Source organism: Mytilus trossulus, chromosome 11, assembly GCF_036588685.1.
Source record: "Mytilus trossulus isolate FHL-02 chromosome 11, PNRI_Mtr1.1.1.hap1, whole genome shotgun sequence".
Classification (NCBI taxonomy): Eukaryota; Metazoa; Mollusca; class Bivalvia; order Mytilida; family Mytilidae; genus Mytilus; species Mytilus trossulus.
Window position 1 is genome coordinate 49,545,082 of NC_086383.1, and position 19,397 is coordinate 49,564,478.

The following is a 19,397-nucleotide window of genomic DNA, read 5'->3' on the forward strand; positions in this document are numbered from 1 at the left end:
TTTATACTTATAAAGGAATAACAGGAATTGTCAAATTATGACTTAGTACAACAGACCACAAAAAATAGTCTTTTCAGAATCCAAAGAATCATGGGTAATTTCATTGTTCGTACCCCAAAATGATAATAATGTCACATCATTGGTCCATTGTTTATGACATTTTTAACCAATGACGATGTTTTGGTGTACACTTTTGAAAATATTACCCAGGATGCATTAGATTCTGAAAAGACTAATTGAATCAATATACAAAGACAATCAACAAAGCTGCTTGTTAGTACAGGTACAAACTGTGGTGGGTTTAAACCAGTTTTACAAGGGCACACACACTTCTAGACAATATGTCCTTAAGGTGGTACCTAACACTACAGGGAGATAACTCTATAAAATCAGCTAAATGTTTAATTACGTTGTGTTTTTAAGGGAATATTAAACTTCTCAATGATCAAAATTAGTGTTTGTCAAACTACTATATAACCAGTGTAATTTCTCTGACAAATTGGTTGGTTCAAATTTTTTGAAATTTTTATATTGTTGTCAAAGGGTCAAAGTAAGTATTTTGTAAAAAAAACTTATGAAAAGTAAAGAGCCAAATAAATTTTTGTCAAGGTGTTGGGTACCACCTTAAATACAATACCTGCAGAGTGCAGCTACCAACTAGATGACCTCCAATCAAAACAAGATAATGAAATCAGCACATAATACTTGGATTTAAGTTTGAAGTTAGCTCAGAATTTAGTGTCGAACTTCACTTTGGTTAAAAGTGTTGAGTTTAACTTACACTTAATGTGTCAAATTTAACTTCATTTTATTCATGACCTTTATCAGTTACAGTGAAACCTGACTAAACGGAACCCTGCATTAATCAAAAACCTGTATAAACTAAACAAGTTCTTAAGCACCGTCATATCAAATTGTATTCATTGTGAACCTGATAAAACCGAAGATCGGCCAAAACCAAACAAAATCTTATGTCCCCAAGAGTTTGGTTAAACAGATTTCACTATATATAGAATTTAAACAAATTATTGTTGATAATGATCCTATTTATATGGTATTAATCAAATTTTTTTGTGTTTACAGAATGGATGTAGCTGTTGAAGAAAGAAAACAACAGTCTGGTTTTATGCCACCAGGCAGACCTAAGAAATGGCGAAAGAAATGCTTTGAAATTCTAGAAGATTGTATTTCTAACAAGTAAGTAATAAATTTTCATGAAAATCATCAATTTTAGTGACCATTAAGAAACTGTTATGAACAATAACAGATTTGTATGCCCCATTTTTTGGCATTATGTTGTTTGGTCTGTGGTGTTAAACTAGGTCGTTTTTGATGAAGTTGAAGTGATATGATATTTCTTATTTTATTTACCCTAATTTCACGGTCCACTAAACATAGAAAATGATAGTGTGGATGGGGCATTTGTTTACTTGGGACACATTCTTGTTGAGGTTTTGATTGCAATTCTGTTGTTACAGATTTCTATAATGATTTGTATTATTCAAAATATTTAGAGAAACAATATGAGATATTATTGAACTAAGTGGACAGCCCCAAATTTTAAGTGTAAAACTTATTTGATTTTTACTTTATTTGTAATTCCATATAACTGTTACCTTTTTCTAATTTCAGAATAGAAGGGAACCAGTTAGAAGACCGAGATAAAAACAAGATGTGGTTGGTTAGACATCTAGAACTGACAAGACAAATAATGGTGGATGATCTAAGAGTAGTTGTGGTATGGCAATTGTTTCTATGGTCATGAATTTAATTTTTGAGAATAAACTTTTTTTTTATTATTTTACTTTCACCATACATGTCTGTAATGGTCAAAGACAGATCTGATTTAACAAAAAAATTAACAGATCAATTTTATTTCTGCTTGATAGATTTGAAAGTATAAAAATACTGGTATTTACTGTTAAAATTTATTTTAGATGTCTTGTCCACTCTAGGTTATGATATCATTACTGCACATACTAGTGGCCAATATTGTATGAATCAAGACCTTCCAAAACTTAGTCAAAAGTCTGAATTTGACCACTAGTATGTGTGGTTTTGACATCATAACTGGAAATGGTTGAAGCTTGTTTTAACTGAATTTACCATTTAATTTCTTCATTTCTTCATTAAATGTTTTTTTTATTACTTAATTTTAATTATGTTTAAAAGCCAATGTTGTCATTAGTTTTCATGCTTCAGTGCATCCATTCCACTTTACCTCTTATTCTCTAAATATATACAACAGTCTTGTGCTGTATTAAGTGATATCCAATGCTAACAATTTCAAACAATCTTGTGCCCAACAAATCACTGTTTCAGAATCTACAGGACTATGGGTTATCTCATTATTAGTACACCAAAATGAAAATAACATTAAGCCATTGGTTCAATTTCCATTAGTTAGTAAGTTTTAAACCAATCATAATGTTTTTGTGTTCACTTATATACCCAAAATGCATAAGATTCTGAAACGACGATTTGAAAGCTTTATTTTGTTATTTTGCAGACAATGTTGCCACCTATTTTCCCGCCAGATTACAACATAGTGAAAACATATGTAAATATGTACCACAAAGCTCTCGCTGAACATGTAAGTATGATAGGGAAAAAAGAGTTAAAAAGTATGACAGCAACCCAACAACAGTTTGTACACATTTGATTGTTGACTTTTGTATTGATTCTGTTTGCCCCTCTTTCAAAAAAGCATGGTGTTCATTACATTTTGATATATGTAAAATTAAGTCTTGGGATATACGAAAATGTTCACATAGTTCTGCAGAGGTCACTTGGGTTCATTACAGATAGTGAATGTCCAGTCGTGCTTCATTAATTCCCTATATAATCAAACAAATTTTGACACCACCCCAATCCCAACCCCCCTGGATCCACCTATGAGTTTGTTATTAGGTCAGTTTATAGGGAACCACTAATGGTAGTTTCATGATATTTGGTATGTAGTTGTATTATTGTTGGCACAACTCATTTCCATTTAGATTAGTTTTGCTCTGCCCCATTCTGTCATGGTCTGTTGGTTTGAAACTTTGACTTGGTTTACATGTATTAGTATTAGTTTGTGGTTAGGTCACAGTGATATTGTTTGCCTTAAAATTATGGAGAATAAAGGCTTTTTCCCCTGGAGAAAAATCCCAATTTGAAAAAAAATGGCTTATTATTATTTCCAAAAAGACAACTTTTTTCCCCAAACAGTGCAGTCTCAGTAGTAATTGTGCATGAATTTTTTATGCTTAAAATTGCAGATTTTAGGGTCTATTTATGTATCATCACTAGCAAAAAAGGGGTCTTATTTCAAAGCAGGGTTTTACTCTTGAAAGGGGGTCTGTAAATTGAAGTTGTGGTCAAATTTATGGTTAATTATAAATTTCCCAATTTGATAAAAATCATGCACATTTTCCCATTAAAAAAGGGTAGAGGTAGTTTAGAAAAAAGCCAACAATATCACTGGGTCAGTTTATGGGGAACTACCAGAGACAGGTCAATGATATTTGGTATTCAGTCGTATTAATACTGGTTCATCTCATTTCCATGAAATGTTTTGGCCCCGCCACCTCAATCAATGTCTTTTGAGATTGATATTTTTATATAACTTACATGTTGCCGTATTGCTTTTTTAATTTCAGCATTTAATATCATAATGACAAAAGCAGGACATATCATTTATAGGTGTTTTAAAGGAGTAGGTAAGGGCCAGTTTTGGCCTCAAATTTCAAGTTCATCTGAGGAAAAATAAGCCTATATTTATGTAGGAGAAACATTATACCTTTCAAAAAATTACTAAAAGTTTACATGTAAACAATTTTGTAAAACTGCTATATTTGGGGCCAAAAAGGGGTCTTACTGAACCTACTCCTTTTCCCCTATTGTCTTGAAAACTAACACAGAAGGATAGATGTTAAAATTACAAACAAGATTGTATTCTTGAATTGTATTTGTGACACACAGTTTACAGAGTGTACATAGGTTAAAACAAGTAACAGATTGTAATCTTTGTCTAAGAAATATTTTTTTCATATATATATACTTTTCAGCTTGAAGAAATGATACGGGAAGGATTAGAAGGAAATGAATTTGTTACCCTTCTTTCATGGGTTAATAATTACAAGTAAGTGGGATTATACATGTATATTCAGAGAGATATGGTAGTTTCTTAGCCAATTAAAGATTTCAAAAGAATTTGATTTAATGATAGAGCTATTTTGATGCGATTGTAAAAATATATAGATATAAGAATATAAGAAAAAAAAATCTCTGGTTTGAGTGCCAATGAGACAACTCTCAATCCAAGTCACAATTTGTAAATGTAAACCATTATAGGTTAAATATGTATAGTACAATATAGCACAACATGTCAACATTAAAAAAAAATGGTGTTTTGTACATTTTTTAATTCCAAAAGTGTTCCTTATACAATGGTATTAGCTAATGCAGATTTTCATTAAACACAAAAAACAACATTTGATTTACAGCTGATTGCATTGAGTGTGTAGATAAAGGTAATATTTTTAGTTAGCTTGCTTGCCAGCTGAACAGTGTCGGACTAGTCTACTCTTAAAGGAGGGTAGTTTAGCTTACCTAATAATGACTTCACAGTTCAGCTAGCAGGCAAGCTACCCAAAGCTATTAACTGTACATACACACTCAATGTAATCAACTGTAATGACAAGCGTTATACTGGCATATGAGTGTATCCTTTTGTATTTTCAGCTCAGCAAAAATTTTGCTGACTTTACAGCCACATTGAAAATAGGCATTCTCTTTATGCCCTTCACGATGAGCTGTCAATGAGTCAAACATATCAGTTAGAACACACGAACTGTAAATTAAATCCATAATACAAGATCTGCTGTCCTCAATCGATTCCTCTGTGAATAAGAACATCCCCATCATTACAATTTTTCAGTAAATTATTCAATAAATATAATTTCATATAAAATGTAGTTTGAAAATATAGTTGAAAAAATATAATTTTTGATTTCAGTTCTCCAGATTTGATGGGACATCCTGATCTAAATATAGATGTATCAGAGCTTGGACCGCTGTTAAAGAACAATGTCATAGATGAATTACAAAATCAGTAAGTTTCACACACTCTCAATATTCAGGCCCATAGCCAGCAATTTCCAAGGGGGGGGGTTTGTTGGACTCACAAACTCGACTTTAACAGTCACGATTCGAACAGAACATTGACTTTAACAGTGCTTATTTGTTTTCAAGGGGGGATTCGTCCGAACTCCCCCCCCCCACCCTGGCTACGGGTGTGATATTCCAATGAAGTATTTAATATAGGGGTAAGATTTCCCTTTATTTATTGATCAATGCTTTTGAATTGAGACAAATGGTTGGAACACGCCTCTACCCCTGTTTAAAAATGGCTGGATCCGCCCTGTTTAATGTTAAGGGAGTTTGCTTCTCAGTTTCAAAATAATTAAATTTTTAAAACATAGTTTATATTGATAGGGATTAATAAAGGAAAAAATAAAAAGGTCAATGTGCTTGTTTTAGTGATATAAGCCATTGAAATGTTGGCAGGAAAATATTCTCTTGACTTTTCATAGCTTTATCATTGACAAGTTTAAGTTCTCAAAAACAATTAAAAATAATTAAATTTTTATAAGACTTTGACAGATGGCTAATCATTATATAGTACGTAAAAGATTTATAAAAAGAAAAATGGGGGTCAATGGGCAATTTTTTTAAGGTGGTTCAAATGGATAAAAACAGAGGATTTCGAAAAATCGGACAAAAATTCCAAAACATGACAAGCAAACTTCAGAAATTTTTTTATTTAAATTGCATGAATCAGTTCTTAAAATGTTACATTGCTTTAAAAAAAATATTGAACCTGGATGATAAACATTATTCTTGACCAATTATTCTATGGATATAAAAAATAACATGTTGTTATTTGCCTACACCCAACACATGTTTTTATTTGCCTACACACAACACATGTTGTTATTTCCCTTCACCCAACACATGTTGTTATTTTCCTTCACCCAACACATGTTGTTATTTCCCTTCACCCAACACATGTTGTTATTTCCCTTCACCCAACACATGTTGTTATTTCCCTTCACCCAACACATGTTGTTATTTCCCTTCACCCAACACATGTTGTTATTTCCCTTCACCCAACACATGTTGTTATTTGCCTACACCCAACACATGTTGTTATTTGCCTTCACCCAACACATGTTGTTATTTCCCTTCACCCAACACATGTTGTTATTTCCCTTCACCCAACACATGTTGTTATTTCCCTTCACCCAACACATGTTGTTATTTCCCTTCACCCAACACATGTTGTTATTTGCCTACACACAACACATGTTGTTATTTCCCTTCACCCAACACATGTTGTTATTTCCTTTCACCCAACACATGTTCCAGGTATGACCTACATCAGGCGGGCTCTCTTCATTTGCTTTGAATTATTGTCATAAAGTTTGGAGACACATACAATCAGATTGATAAACCATCTGTCAGTTACAAACAATTGGAAACTTATATATAAGTAAAATGCACAAACATCTCTATATTTAGATAATGAACAGTCCATGCTATTTTCAGATGTGATGTAATTTCTATAGGCTAATAAATTAATAATTTCATTGTTAAACTGTCAAACAAGTTTTAATTTTTTCTCCATGATGAAATTATATCAGTAAATAATTCCTTAAATAAACTATCATTTTGTGAAGATGATGAATACTGGCAGATACAAAATAAAGTTCTTTAACATTTAAATTTTGGCATTGTGTTTTGCTATGTGCAATTTATAATTAGTTCTAATCACAGCTGATGTCCCCAATTTAGCATAAATATTAACAATGTGAATGCACAGTAATCGGGTCAATGTTATATATTTAGAGTTGAAATAACAATCAAACAAGTTTAAGGTTTTATGTACTGTAAATATAGAAATGACATGGAAATCATGCAATCAAGACAATTATCTACAGTGCCTTATTGGCAAATTTCATTCAATTAAGCAGCTAAAGATCATTATCTGGTCTAGGACTAAAGTGTTATTGTATAGTATAAACCTATGAAAGGCTCAGGTATGACAAACTTATACAATTTTATCAAGAAACCACTTTTTTCATTCAAAAGAGCCTGTAATAATTCACGACTGTTGAAGACCGGTCAGTAAATGGCAATGGATATTTTTAGAATGCATCCTAGAATTAAGTTCCTTTGTAATTGCTTATTCTTTTCTTATAAATTTATGTTTATTTATAATGACATTTTTTTTAGGTACTTAAGAACAATGAAATTTAACATTATGGAATGGATGAAGAATTCATTAGTTCAGGATAAAAAGGTTTGTTGTGTTTTTTCTTTCAAAATTACCTAAGAAATAAGTACTTCTTGTAAAAATAGTTTGGAGTGTAAAAGTGTTGATTATAAGTTTTCAGATCAGTGGTTTTCTCCTGGGACTCAGGTTTTCTCCACCCATAGATTAACCAATCAACCATATTTTTTTTTATAAATATGGTTTTTAACAAAGAATAGAGACAATATCTTAGTAAACACTAACATTCAATTTTGGTTACACTTTGTTGTAAAGTGTATTTTGAATGTGTTTCTTACTAAATGTCTACAAGGCAAAGCACTGATTTGAATATGCCCCCTGAAGTGTATGTAACTGATATAGTCATAAGTTTCATGATTTTGTTGTTTTTGTACTTTGAGCAAATTGTGATGTAGATGGAAAGTTGTCTCATCGAAACTCATACCACATCATGTTATACCTATCATGTCTATGTCATTACTACAGGATTGGTTTAGAGTAGAACACCCAGATGCTGATGGGGATGGTTATTATTCTACATCTCTACCTGTTATTATATTCCAGATGATGGAACAAAATGTAAGTATAATGTTCATTATCACTGAACTAGTAGATATTTGTTTAGGGGCCAGGTGAAGGACGCCTCCGGGTGTGGGAATTTCTCGTTACATTGAAGACCTGTTGGTGACCTTCTGCTGTTGTTTTTTCTATGGTGGGGTTGTTGTCTCTTTGATACATTCCCCATTTCCATTCTCAATTTTATTATGGAATCCTCTGTATAAGTGGGCTACTGGCATTTGTTTTGGCCATACCTAGGGGCATTATGGTTTATTTGTCTGTGTGTCTGCTGTTACGGCCAAAAATCGTCGTTAAATTAATTGTAGCCAACAAAAGACACAAATCAATAGTAAAATTTAACAATATTTATTATACAAAAGTTTACAAAATGTATTTCACAAATATTACTGTCAACTTAACTGTCAAAATATGAGTCCAATCTTTTATCTTTATCTGTATCCGGAAATCTTTCGGAATCCAATCTGAATTTTACATTTACTATACTAATGTCACAATCCAGTATGATGTTGTTTGTAGAATAAAAGTGTCAATCCAAATGCTGTGAATACTAATGTCTATTGATGTCTAAGTCTGAGTCTAATTCTGAGAGTTAACTTTAGTGACTGTATATATATAGTTGTCACAGAAAACTCTAGAACACTCTATAAATGGAAAGTTCTAGAGAAGTATAACGGAAGTTTCTGGAAAAATGTAGAAGTTTAAATTATGCATCTTTTATAAGGATCATTCTAGAATCGTCAAATAGAAAATTCCAATCATTCCATAAGTATCTGTGATTGTTCCAGTGATTCCTAATCTGCACAGTTATATAATTATTTGGTAAACAACTATCAGGCCATACAACACAAATTAGGCCAACATAAATAAATACAATAATTACAATATCATAACACTGCTCATTCATCTGTCTTCAGGTTAAAGTTTTTGGTCGAAGTAGTTTTGATACAACTTCAATTTTTTTTTACCTTATTATAATTGTATGATGTAGCCATTGTCTGTGTTGTCTTTATTAGAAGACATATTTGGTTTTAGGACTATAACTTCAGTTTTTGTGCATGGATTTCTATGAAATTTTGTAAGAAGGTTCAATACCACAAAAGGAAGGTTTAGATTGGTTTTTAGGGTTATGGTACAACAGTTTAAGAATAAGGGGCTAAAAGGGGCAAAAAACTAGCACTTTTGTAGTGTCAAGACAATTACATGTGTGTAAGTGTATGGATTCCTCTGACATTCGACCACAAGGTTTCATATAACAAAGGAAAGTCTGGGATTGAGTTTTGGGATAATTGCTCTAAATATGCAAGAATTAGGGTAGGGTAAAAAAACCAAGCATTGTTCTATTTTCCAGATAATAACTTGTGTTAAAGTGAATTAATTGATCTCTCTAAAGTTGTGCTACAACGTTCCATACTACAACGGGAAGGCCGGGATTGAGTAATGGCTCTTAAGGGGGGGGGGGGGGGGGGGGGGGATTGCTTTTTACCAATTTTTTAAGGGATTCATAATATTTGTTCAAAATTTTCAAATTTCAAATTTTGCAAAAAGTTTCCAGAAACTTTCAATTGCATAGTATTGCACAACAGATTTTAAAGATCTTGACCACATTTATTTTGTGTCAGAAACTTATATTATGTCAAACATTTTATAGCAATGCAAATTCAGACAGTATCACTCTTGAATATTGTGTCCAAATTTGCCCCAACTGTTCAGCGTTCGTCTTTTGCCGTCATATCAGGCTGCCCTCAGCAAAGCATTTTTTTATGACGTTGAAGTCCAATCAACTTTAAACTTAGTACACATGTTCCCTATGATATGATCTTTCTTATTTTTATGCTTAGCTAGAGTTTTTACACCCATTTCTTGGGCAATAGAAAATGATAGTGCAAGTAGGAATCCATGTGCTATAGACTCATTCTTGTTTTTCCTGAAACAATCATGAAAATATACCCTTGTGTAATTTTCATACTTAAGGAAGATCAGAATTTGTGGCAAGAAATTCCAAATATAAAAATTGGTAAACAGGTTTGTCCCTTTAATTCTTGAAATTTAAAGTTATTGAATTAAACCCATTTACAGTATGTATGTTTTATGTAAAAAAAAAATGATAAAACAACACATCATTAATTTCATGCATCAAAATTCCAAAATTCCAAATATGAAAACTTGCAAACAGGTTTGTCCCTTCAATTCTTGAAATTTAAAGTTATTGAATTAAACCCATTTATGGTATGTATGTTTAATGTAAAAAAAAATGATAAAACAACACATCATTAATTTCATGCATCAGAAGGGAGTTTCTGGATAGTCCTTCATTGGGAATGCTCAACTCTGAATATTTAAAAGTTGAGGATGTAACAGAAAAGTTGAAGAGCTATTAAACCAAAAAGTACCCAAAACAAATCAAATCAAAAAAAGGCCAACTTTGTCTGAGTGAGTTGAAACCTTGGATTCTTTCATAATTTAAAAAATTATAGGCGGACAATTATAGAAAGGTTTGTTATTAGTCACGTCACCTACTACTGATCTGATGAAACTGACATCTAGCTCAATAAAGCTTCAACGCAGTTCAGAAGCATTCTAGAATTATAGTATTAGACCAGCAAAAAAAGTTCATTTACAAAAATTGTTTAAAGTTTTTGATTTTGTTTTTTTCTAGCTTCAAGTTACCAGATTAATTGGTGAAGACCTTGTAAAGAAAGTATTGGAACTGTTTGCTGATGAACTTAACTTATTCTCTAAGGATTATATAGGTTTGTTATATTAAGAATGGACAACCTTAGAATTGTTCTCTAAAAATATTTTTCTATATGAATAATCCATTTATCATGTTAAATCATTCATAGTCTGATTAAATTTTGTTAAAAAAAAGATAAACACTAGAATATTATTTCTTGCTATATATTTCAGAACTGCAAGTAGAAATGCAATATTTCAGAACTGCAAGTAGAAATGCAATATTTCCTACCTACATTTACTTAATTATTATTACAAATGCAAAATTATTATTTGTTATATTTTCTTAAATTTCAGCTGAGATAGAAAGTTACAAAGACAGACATTTACAAGACAGATCAGAAATAAAATTCTTTTTACATTACATGGTAGGTTGTGCTTACAAGTAGAATTCAAATGTATTGTTATTTACAATTATTTAATATTCTTTTAGAAAGAAGTGCATTTTTCTTATCTTATTTGTGTTAAAAAAAGCTCTTAAAATGATGCAACATAGTTCTAGGGGGGTCTCATGGGGGGGTTCCGATTCTGGATCCTGCTTACTGTTTTGTCAGATTCCCGTATCCCACTTACACTATGTACGTACGCAATTCTCATTTTTTTTGTCATTTCTTGGGTCCCGCTAGACCTCATTTCCCGTTTTCACAAGACAATAATTTGACTTTCACATGTCACGCCTACAAAAAAACGATAATCCTGTGTCACTCTTAGACCTTAAGGAGGTAGACTTAGGGTGAGGGAAATAACTCTTAAAATCATCAGTACGTTTGTGTCAACCATTTTCATAATTATATTCTAAGCTTCTATGTTACATAGATTATTTTCAATCTGTTTCAGGTAAATGCTTAAAATACGTTGATGAAACTTGACTTTTACAAACACGTAACTGATTTAAAGAGTTATCTCCCTGAACCAAGGTCTAACACCTTAAGGTGCTGTACATTTCATCTGTTTGGAAGACAAATCTGTTATAAAATCTGAATACAACTGAAAACAATAGTTTTGGATTACGTGTAGTTTATGACCCTTTCATTTCAACTCACATATAACAACACCAGAACAAATCTGTTACAAGAAACTGCAGTTTGATGACTACCTTTTTGGCTCCCTTTAAAGGTGTGGTATTAGATTCAAATTGATTTCATTGAAGTATAAACTAGATTTGTATTATTTTTTTTATAGATAGCCAATATAAACAACAGTTTGTCTTTTGGAGAGTATATGAAACAGTTGAGAAATCGCTACTTGAAAGAAGATTTTGAGGAAGATGATGAAAATATACGAAAAGATAGATTTCAGAAACTTAATGACACTTTTCTCAAAATAGCTAAAATAGGGTAAGTCAAAAGGAAGATTTCAACAATTTATTGATTTTAACATGAAAAATTATATCTTAGATAATCTTAACACAAGCAGTTCTATCCATATATTATATTGTTGATGTGCAACATTTTATGACTACTCTTACCATCAGTCATTATGCAAATTTAACATACACTGCCAATGAAATTGAACTTTTAAAAATTCATGGCTTTTTTTTTAAACTAGTTTGTGGAGTTGAGTTCACAAAATAAATGCCTATATTTCACAGCATGTATATAGCTAATATATTTCAGTTTTTAATTCATTCAACAAAACTGAATAATTTTTTTCTTTGGATACAAATCTTAATAAAACAATCAGTTTCTTTGTGTTTCTTGTTGAATATTGCTTGTTGATTTTTATAATTTTTTATTTAAATTTTCAATTTTTGGTATTGTACATACATATTGTATTTTTGTTTAGTATTTTTGTATTTTATATGTCATTTATGTACAACGCCATTGAATACATATTGTATATGTAGAAATAGGCGTTTAATTAAGTTTTCATGTTTCATGTTTCATGTTTCATGTTGTATAAATTTTACAAATTACTTATTGACATATTTTTTCTCTCCAGAACTAGAATTATCATAGAAGAGGTGTTTATCGACTTAAAGAACAGTAAATGTTTAGAGGAAATACTCACAAAAAACTGGTACGTCTGCTTATACCAACTGTTCACCATTTTGATCAAAATAAAATCTGGTACCCAGTATCTACAACTTGCATTGCTCATTGTTAAATAAAATATTTCAAACTGATAGAATTACTGTAAATTGTGACATTTACTCATTCTTACAAATATTCTTAAAATTATGATTTGCATTTTTGGTTAAAATCTTTATCTATATATTTACAAGTAGTGTGTTTATATTATCTTGTATTATAGTCAGCTTTTAATGATTCAGAATACTGACTCATAAATGATTATGATGATGGTAGTTTATAATGACCTTGACTGGCTATACACCCCTTGCACTGTCTGACCTGGCTTGCTCCTTTTGGGGCATTTTAATAATTTGTTTTTACCATAAGGTAATAGAAATAATTTGAGTAAATTAAGAGGGGACTTCTACTGGTAACAGAGATAAGTTTTAGTCTACAATACTGTCTATGCCATCTTTTCATGTGGATATCTTTATTAACTTGTTATTTTTAGGTTAACAGGATCACATGCAGTAGATATCATCTGTGCCACATGGGCTGATTATAGTGCTGACTTTGTACATTTAAAGCCAAGATTTAATGGTGAAGTCGTTGAAGCAGGACAGAAACGTGTACTTATAGAGTTTCTTAAGTCACTATTTACTAAGTAAGTCAAACGAGTACTTAAAAAGTTTCTTATATCACTCTTTCCTAAGTAAGTCAAAGAGTATTAAGTTTGTATGCCTCTTTTGTCACTAGGGGTCATTTAGTGTTCCTAACTTTAGTTTGCCTCACTTTTACTGTTCTTGAGTTATGCTTCTTTATAACATTGTATGCAAGAGGGGGCATCATTTGTGTCCCATTGGCACATTCTCCACTTATTGATATCTACAATGAATAGAATGAGAAAAAAAGGGGGGTAATAAAAGAACTTAGAATACTGTTAAAAAATAATCAATTTGTCCAAGCAAAAGCTTTTTATTGCTGCTCTTCATCTTTATAATTGGACGTTTTAGAATCTAAAAGACTGTGGGATATCTTCTTGTTGGTACCCTAAAAAGAAAATAACTTCACATCATTGGTTGAATTTCCATTGTTGAGCACTTTTATAACCAATCACAACATTTTGGTGTACATTTTTGAAAGTATTACCCAGAATGCATTAGATTCTGAAACATCACATTGCTTTAGGTCTTTTCTAGGGATTTTTTTTCCAGTCAGTGTTGAACAACAATTGCAATGACTTTAATAGATTTATATTGAACGCATAGAGAAATCTGCCATGGTTACCATAACTTTAAGTAACTTAATAGCTCTAAAACAAAATATGATAATGTATTGTAAAAAAAAGTATGTGAATGGCATTTACCTAACCTATTGTTTAAATCATTCACAGAAAATTGCAGTTTAAAACTTATGATGAAAGAAAAGCAGCTGCTGAAAAATTGATTAAAGAGGGATCCCAGCTTGGGGAAATTTTCCAGAAATATGGCACTTCTAAAGTAGTAAGTATAAATATAATATGAAAATAAATTTGGTGCTTGCTTACTGATTTCAAATCAACAGGATGAATAGAAATTCAAACAGTTTAATTTTGTTTTTAGAATGTATAAAATACTGTTGATTTATTTAATTTTGTTGGTACTATTTTCATGGATTGTTGAAAGGTTTTATTTTTGTTGATATTTGTTTTTGAGTCTTTGCCAAAGCCTGACTACAAGCCAATTTGAAATCCATACTTTATTGTACATTCAATTTAAGGAAATACACAAACAATTGGTTTCCCACAAGAAATGATGAATCCACAGTAATAGTTTGTTTTTTTACCTAACAAATATGTTTGAGAATGTATTTTTTTAAACTTCAGGTTGTACGATGTGGAAGAAGGTTCCAATAAAAAAAAAAGTCATCCGTTTTTAGTGATTTCTTCTTGTTCTTTTTTTTCTCCACTTTGCCAATGATAGATATCCTAACTTTGTGGGGAAAAAACATTGATTTTTATAAAATCTGATTGCAATAATTTGAAAGCAGTTGCAGGTGAAATGGAATGTCATTTATTACTGTAACAGAAGGAGAAATCTACAAGAGGGTCAAAAGTTGTCATAACAATGTGTTAATTTATGAAATATTAAAATATGATATTTTATGTTTTTCCTTCCTTTAATAAATCTAAAGTATCTTGAAATTTTTTTTTTGTATTCTTGTAGAGTACTATTTCAATTAAACTCAGTGTAAAATTTTCAGGGGAAAGTCAATGCAATATCCCTATTGCTGTTAAGGACAGATTATGTGTGAACTCCTCAGACAATTTAAAATTTATGCATTTCTGTACATTTCCAACGTCAAAAAGCTTTTGTTATGTCACAGTAAGAGTTGATTGTTCATTGACATCGTTTTAGCCAACTTACCTCAGGTTAACTGCTGTAACTCATTAATAAAAAGAATTTGAGATTTATTTATTTGGATAAACAGTTTCGGTACTTAATATTTTGGGTTTACCTTTATAAGAAAAAAATTAATTTGATACAACCAAAGTATTCAGTTTAACAGTTGTACATATAGCACAAATGTATAAGTAAAAATATACATTAAAAAACATGTATTTTTAGGGATCTGAGCCAGTAAGTGTATATCTTGTTGTATTTCCTAATAAATAATTCCAAAATTTGTATCTGTTTTTGTATTACATTTGGTTTATTATATTTGCTCTTCATTAATTATTTGATTATTTGTTCATTATGAATATGTCTTTCATAGTTTATGAAATATTCTTGCTTGTTTTAAATTTGTTTGTAAAACAAAAAGATAGGACCAAAACAAATTCTCATCTTTACTTTTAATTCTGAAATTGCTGCCATGTTTTTGTTATTGTGAAAATGAGTTGTAATTGTAATGATTTTAACTAGCATTTTGTAATTTTTAATTAAGCAGGATTTTTCTCAATATTACAAAAATTAAAATCATATTTTGGTGTAGAATGTCAAAATTGCAATAATTTCTGAAGTAACTTTTTATTGATTTTTGAGTACATATCAATTTTTGATTATTAGGAATAAAAATGATGGTTTGTTTTGGAAACTAATGGATTAGAAATTTTTGAAGAAGAAAATTTCAACTTTATAAAGAAGTTTATAACTGGGTGTTTAAAATAATGAAGAGAATTACAGTAAATTATAATATAAAGAAGTTCATAACTCAGTGTTTCAAATAATGAAGAGAAATACAGTAACTTATAATGTAGTACAAATCAGTCTCTCTGGCATATGTCTGTTGTGCCATGACCTTCAGTGCATGACCTACATATAAAGTCCTTTTATATAACAACATCATCTTCTTTTCTTTCACAGAAGTTTCTTCACACATAACAAATAAGTTAATTTTATGCAAATTCATTGTTTAATCAATATTATGCAAATTTATTGTTAAATCAGCATAATGCAAATTTATTTTAAATCAATGTTATGCAAATTTATTGTTAAATCAGTATAATGCAAATTTATTGTTAAATCAATGTTGTGCAAATTTATTGTTAAATTAGCATTATGCAAATTTATTGTTAAATCAATATTATGCAAATTTATTGTTAAATCAATATTATGCAAATTTATTGTTAAATCAATATTGTGCAAATTTATTGTTAAATCAATCAGAAATGTTGGTGTTTACATCTATTAGAAGTTTAAGTGTATACTGATTTGCATGAAAAAATGAATATTTGTACCAATGTTGTTTATGTAGAAAATAAATAATAAAATTGATACTTGCATGGCAATCCATTTTTATCAGAAATAAGTTCTATATATATACAGGCCATACCAAAACCTAGAACATGCACATTGTACCAACATATTTCTGCAAAGTAGCACTGACCTTTAGCTTATATGATACTTAAATACAAACTTTAAGTGGAAAGTGAATCTGTATATTCTATGAAACAGTAACACTTGGTTAAGTTGCTTTTAAAAAAAATATATATATTCAGATGCTTCGGAAATGCATATTTAATAAGCATTTAAAGCTTTTGTGTAACATTTGAGTTAAATGAGATATGGAGCACACATACATGAGACTACAGCCAAAGCAATACGTGTATTGAAGGGTAACATATACTGCATACAAAGCCTTTTTATGCCCAACCTATGACTGAGGACATTCATTGGTACATCTGTCTGGAAAATTTAACTCTATAGTGACAAAAAAAAACATGAATGTCTGGAAAAATCCTTGCATATATTTTGATTGAGGTGAACCTCTAATACATGATCAGATATAGAAAAAATAACTTTACCAAGATTTGTTTTAGTTATAATGTGTTGTTTAGAAATTTTTAATGAATAATACATTTTTTATCTGCTACTGTACTCCTATTTTTACAGACACAAAATATTTTCAATGTATTACCTGTACTGGCAGAGTTACTGAAGCTGAAGGATACATCTATGATATCTTTAGAAATTATGGTAAGCTGACAGTATATAAAATTTGAATATGCATGATTTGCTCATTATGTTATTTTATTGATATATCAGGTTGAGTATTCCATACTTGAATGAATTAACACATGGGAAATTAAGGAGGGTGAAAGAATGGTATTGGTTTTGGGGTCAAAATGTCAAAGTTCAGAGTCACTGGTAGAAGTAATAGATTTTTGTGTACGAGGGAAAAGTTCCCAGATGGTAACTTGAGTTTGACTTATTTTATTGTTATAAAACTTGAAATGATTATTTTATAATTCAAAATTTCAACAATTTTTTAGGTGAATGGGAATAAAAAAAACAATTAATTCATAAGAATTTAGCATTAATTTTAATTGCAATAAAGAAACTTTTATTCTGAAGTTTATAATACTAACCAAATTGCTTTACTGAGGTTATGCCTATAATAAGTATTAGAAATTGTTATTTACATGTATTGTATTAAAGGCATATAAGTCATTTTGGGGCCCTTTATAGCTTGCTGTTCGTTCGATGTGAGCAAAGGCTCCATGTTGAAGGCCATACTTTAACCTATAATAGTTTACTTTTACAAATTATGACTTGGGTGGAGAGTTGTCTCATTGGCACTCATACCACATCTTATATCTATACATGTAAATGCATTTATATCTCTGTATATAGGGAGTAGTAAAGAAGTACCCTGACATACGTGTAGAACACCTGATCAGTTTGTTGGTATTGAGAGGAGATATGAATAGAGCTGATGCTAGACAGGTAGGGATCATTTTAACACATTTGAAAATTCATTAATTTTAAATCATTATTTTGAGCATCACTGAAGAGTCTTTGTAGAGGTGGGTCTGGTGTGAATAAAAAAAAAATCCATCACAGAGATATAACTTGGGAATGTTACCAGTAAATTTACATGTGCATATTGTTTACATTGAAATCTGTAGTAACCTTTCATTTGAGGTAGGGGTAGTTAAGAAAATTAGTGTTAGTATAAAATCTGAGAAGTTCAGGGTATATAAACATTGAAAATATGCCGTAAAGCCCTATATTTTGACCTTTGAAAAAAATTGTGGTGCATATGAACTTTCAATTCAATGATAAGAACTTCAAAACTTCATAGTAAAAGTGGTACAGCTTTAGCAGTAAAAGGAGTTCCTATGGGAAATTGCATTGTCAATATTTACAGAAATGCAACCTGAAAAGATTTCTAAAATATTTTTCATTATCATCATCATCTTCATCATCATTATCGTCGTCCTCTCATCATCATCATCTTCATCACTTCATGTAATTTATTTTCTATTACAGATGGTTCAGGATATTGTTGGAGAAGACGACCCACTACGACCAAAACCCAAAGGCATTTTTTCTGAACTTGCAATGTCATAACTAGAAAACCAATTCAAGATATAGCAAAATTAAATGAATGTTCTAATTGACAATATATCAAAGAATTTAATTCATAGTGCTTTCTTTATTATTTAAATTTATTGTCCGAGTTTGCCATCATTTGCTTTTCAATGTTAATAATTGTTTTGTATGTTTGTTATTTCATCAAGTGCAATATTATTGATTATGTATTTATAATAAATATCTAAAACTACAAAATGTTGCAATTAAATTTATGACAGATTCTTCTTCAGGACAAGAAGTTGTGCACTCACTCTTTGTTTTAAGATCTGAGTAATTTTAGGGGCTTTCCATTTTAAAAACATACTTTGATGTGTTTCTTTTTATATTATTTATATATAAGGTGTGCTAAAACTCTTCGTTTGGATACTCACCTATTTTAACTTTTGATTTCAATTGTTCTTCTGATGAATGTCACAGAAGCAAGATATACATCTATGGATGCTTATCTTGTGGCATGGTGAATTATTAGATTTCTAAAAAGAGAAGACCTGATCACTTTAAACCTTATATATACAAATGCCTTATGTCTTGCATATGTATGTGATTCTGTACCACATTTATTGAAATTTTACCTGTCCATGACCTCATTTCATCGATCAACACTCAAAATTGAGATGCCATTATAAGGTCTTTCTTAATTACTTTTTGCAATAGGTCAACTTTATTTGGTGTATAGATTAATACTTAGTTTTGATCCAATGTGTTTGTTATCTTACAATTATGCTATGTTTGATTAAACAGATATCTATGCTGCTTTATTTTACACTTTTCCCACTCAAAAAATGCTGCCTGATATATGCAGTTGTCTACCTCTTTACAGTGTTAAGATTATTTTAGCAGAACAGATAATATTGAAAGAAATGATTTTTAGCTCACCTGGCATAGCCATGTGAGCTTATG

General features: G+C 30.5%; 1 protein-coding gene across 4 annotated transcripts in view; it reads left to right on the forward strand.

The window, feature by feature from the left end:
• LOC134691269 (exocyst complex component 3-like) overlaps positions 1-18,664 on the forward strand; it is a 32,433-nt gene extending 13,769 nt beyond the window's left edge. For 3 of the 4 annotated variants that reach the window (XM_063551688.1, XM_063551686.1, XM_063551687.1), the window contains exons 9-24: positions 1,084-1,197; positions 1,633-1,738; positions 2,510-2,593; positions 4,050-4,123; positions 5,000-5,095; positions 7,279-7,345; positions 7,802-7,894; positions 10,551-10,644; positions 10,925-10,995; positions 11,810-11,964; positions 12,569-12,646; positions 13,151-13,303; positions 14,033-14,141; positions 17,013-17,096; positions 17,754-17,846; positions 18,393-18,664. In XM_063551688.1, the coding sequence (XP_063407758.1) occupies positions 1,084-1,197; positions 1,633-1,738; positions 2,510-2,593; positions 4,050-4,123; positions 5,000-5,095; positions 7,279-7,345; positions 7,802-7,894; positions 10,551-10,644; positions 10,925-10,995; positions 11,810-11,964; positions 12,569-12,646; positions 13,151-13,303; positions 14,033-14,141; positions 17,013-17,096; positions 17,754-17,846; positions 18,393-18,473 (1,552 nt within the window). In that variant the 3' untranslated portion in view covers positions 18,474-18,664. Of the gene's footprint in view, positions 1-1,083; positions 1,198-1,632; positions 1,739-2,509; positions 2,594-4,049; positions 4,124-4,999; positions 5,096-7,278; positions 7,346-7,801; positions 7,895-10,550; positions 10,645-10,924; positions 10,996-11,809; positions 11,965-12,568; positions 12,647-13,150; positions 13,304-14,032; positions 14,142-15,245; positions 15,309-17,012; positions 17,097-17,753; positions 17,847-18,392 lie in introns of those variants that run through there. The other variant, XM_063551689.1, reaches the window with a different exon arrangement.
• The last annotated feature ends 733 nt before the right edge of the window (positions 18,665-19,397 follow it).